Genomic DNA, 1,909 nt, shown 5'->3' with positions numbered 1-1,909 from the left:
TACATTCCACCTTGCTTGCTGATGGATACAAAAACCATGCAAGTACGGTACTCTGCCCAGTGCCACCTAAGTAGACGCTGCTGGAGGTCCGAGACGGTAGCTGCCGAAGTGTGATGTTACGGCTCGGATGGGAGCCTAAGGTCCGAATATGGACGGAAAGTCACCTATCGGGTCATATGGCATGCTTCGCTTTGTAAAACTGAGCGTCCGAGGGTTTTTCATATTATAAATGCAGACTGCGTGACCCATTGTCACGACCATGACGCAATCGTGACAGATTTACTTCCTGACCCACTGATGGTCGCCGTGAAAGGACATAGTGTCCTTTTTCCTGCCGTCCGGAAAAAGGACACCTGCTTTGCCCGCCGTGACTGCATGTGCGCCCTAGCAAAGGAGGAGCGAGAACGCTAAGGACGGATGGTTTAGGAGCCTGTATACCACCTGGGAGCTCAAGGGTGAATGCTCTTCGAGTGCGCTTCTGGCGACAAGTTCGGACCCCGAGCCATATGACGTTCCGTTTGCACTTTTATTCCTCGCAGCGCGCTCGGTGCTCTGCGCAGCGCATCCGTGGGAGCACAGCGCACCTCTCAGACTAGCACGCAGCGCACAGTAAGACTAGCACGCAGCACCTTAGAAAATCGCGCGCAGCTCACTTGGAGGCGGTCTAAGTGCCGATGTGTACAATGGATATTACATTGACTGTTCGAGATGTTTGTAGATATGGTCAATTACATTTTGTATCAGCCTATCTTCTGCTGAGAACATCCCCTTAACATGTTCCTTCTGGAGGTTCTCGAGCGTCTGCCTCTTACAAGAGAAAGTCATCCCTTCAACATTGATAGCCTGGACGCGCTCTACAACTTCTCGCCCCGGCAGTGGTTTCTGAAGCTGTAAGATAGCCTTTGCAACACCGGGCCTGTCATACTGTCCCCACCAGGCGGTATTCCAGGCGTGAGTACAACCCTCCTTGTCATCGCAAAGGTACGCCGAGTGCACGACCTTCGGTGGGAAGAGTGCAAGACGTTTCCTGTGCGTCTCTATCTTCGCTTTGGTACATGCGACATCCAGTAACGTTTCCGGGCCAATAAGTTTCGCATCACTGTCTGATAGATCCGCGAGCGAGGCCTGAAATAGCTGCCGCATTGCGGGCTCTACCCAGGTCAGAATCCTGTTTCGTCGGGCAGCATTGAGCCGTAATGCTGGCCTGAAGTCCTGTCTGACGCTGAGGGTCTGTATTGCGAATTCCCTTGCTTCCTCAACCTCATAGAATGACCCGAGGTTCAAGATATCTATCAAGGTGTCAACAGGACGTTCTTCCCCGGTCCATCTATAGTCAGGTGAGCTCCGAGAAGTCTGTCAAGTACTCTATATATGCTTACACAGGAAAGAGAAAGGAGAGGAGGTGATCCCACTCTGTCGATGTATGGCTCTCTGACAGATTAATAGCAGTTTCATCTGTTGCCCCATCAAGGGCGGCTTTTGTGCTTCCAGCTGTCGTGTCTCCTCCGCCTTGCCAGTGAGGCTGGGGAAGCGATAGCATTGCTTTGAAGAGCTTGGACTTCTGCATCAGGATGCCTTTGTATAGGCGGTACAGGTATCCCTCGCACTTTTCTGTATCAGCGCGATTTGGATACTCTTTTCCAGTATAATGAATGCCCCTTACCTGAAAGACAATCTGACCATCTGCATAGTAATATTGGGGGTGCTTGATGAGGGTAATTCCGCTGTTGTGCATAGTGAGCAGAGCTTCAAGACAGCCTGCCCGACAAACGTTTGCGAGACTCAGCAATCAGCGTCGGAGGCACCCGGTTTGCGCCCGTCCCCATCTACCTTCCCATCTACCAGCCCAATAATGCCTGACCTCCATCCTGAACTCCCTCCATTACCTGCTGTTCCTGACGGACAAGAC

The 1,909-nt window shown here is 52.0% G+C and overlaps 1 protein-coding gene across 1 annotated transcript; it reads right to left on the bottom strand.

The window, feature by feature from the left end:
• Positions 1-690: 690 nt before the first annotated feature.
• GLOTRDRAFT_134295 (uncharacterized protein) lies at positions 691-1,735 on the bottom strand (the record flags this gene model as incomplete). Its single annotated transcript, XM_007873293.1, has 3 exons — positions 691-1,327; positions 1,380-1,606; positions 1,664-1,735. The coding sequence occupies 3 exons, from the start codon at positions 1,733-1,735 to the stop codon at positions 691-693; spliced, it is 936 nt and encodes a 311-aa protein (XP_007871484.1).
• Positions 1,736-1,909: the final 174 nt, after the last annotated feature.

This window comes from Gloeophyllum trabeum, assembly GCF_000344685.1.
Source record: "Gloeophyllum trabeum ATCC 11539 unplaced genomic scaffold GLOTRscaffold_00083, whole genome shotgun sequence".
NCBI lineage: Eukaryota > Fungi > Basidiomycota > Agaricomycetes > Gloeophyllales > Gloeophyllaceae > Gloeophyllum > Gloeophyllum trabeum.
The sequence above is the reverse complement of the archived record's forward strand: the minus strand, read 5'-3'. Positions and strand labels throughout refer to the sequence as shown.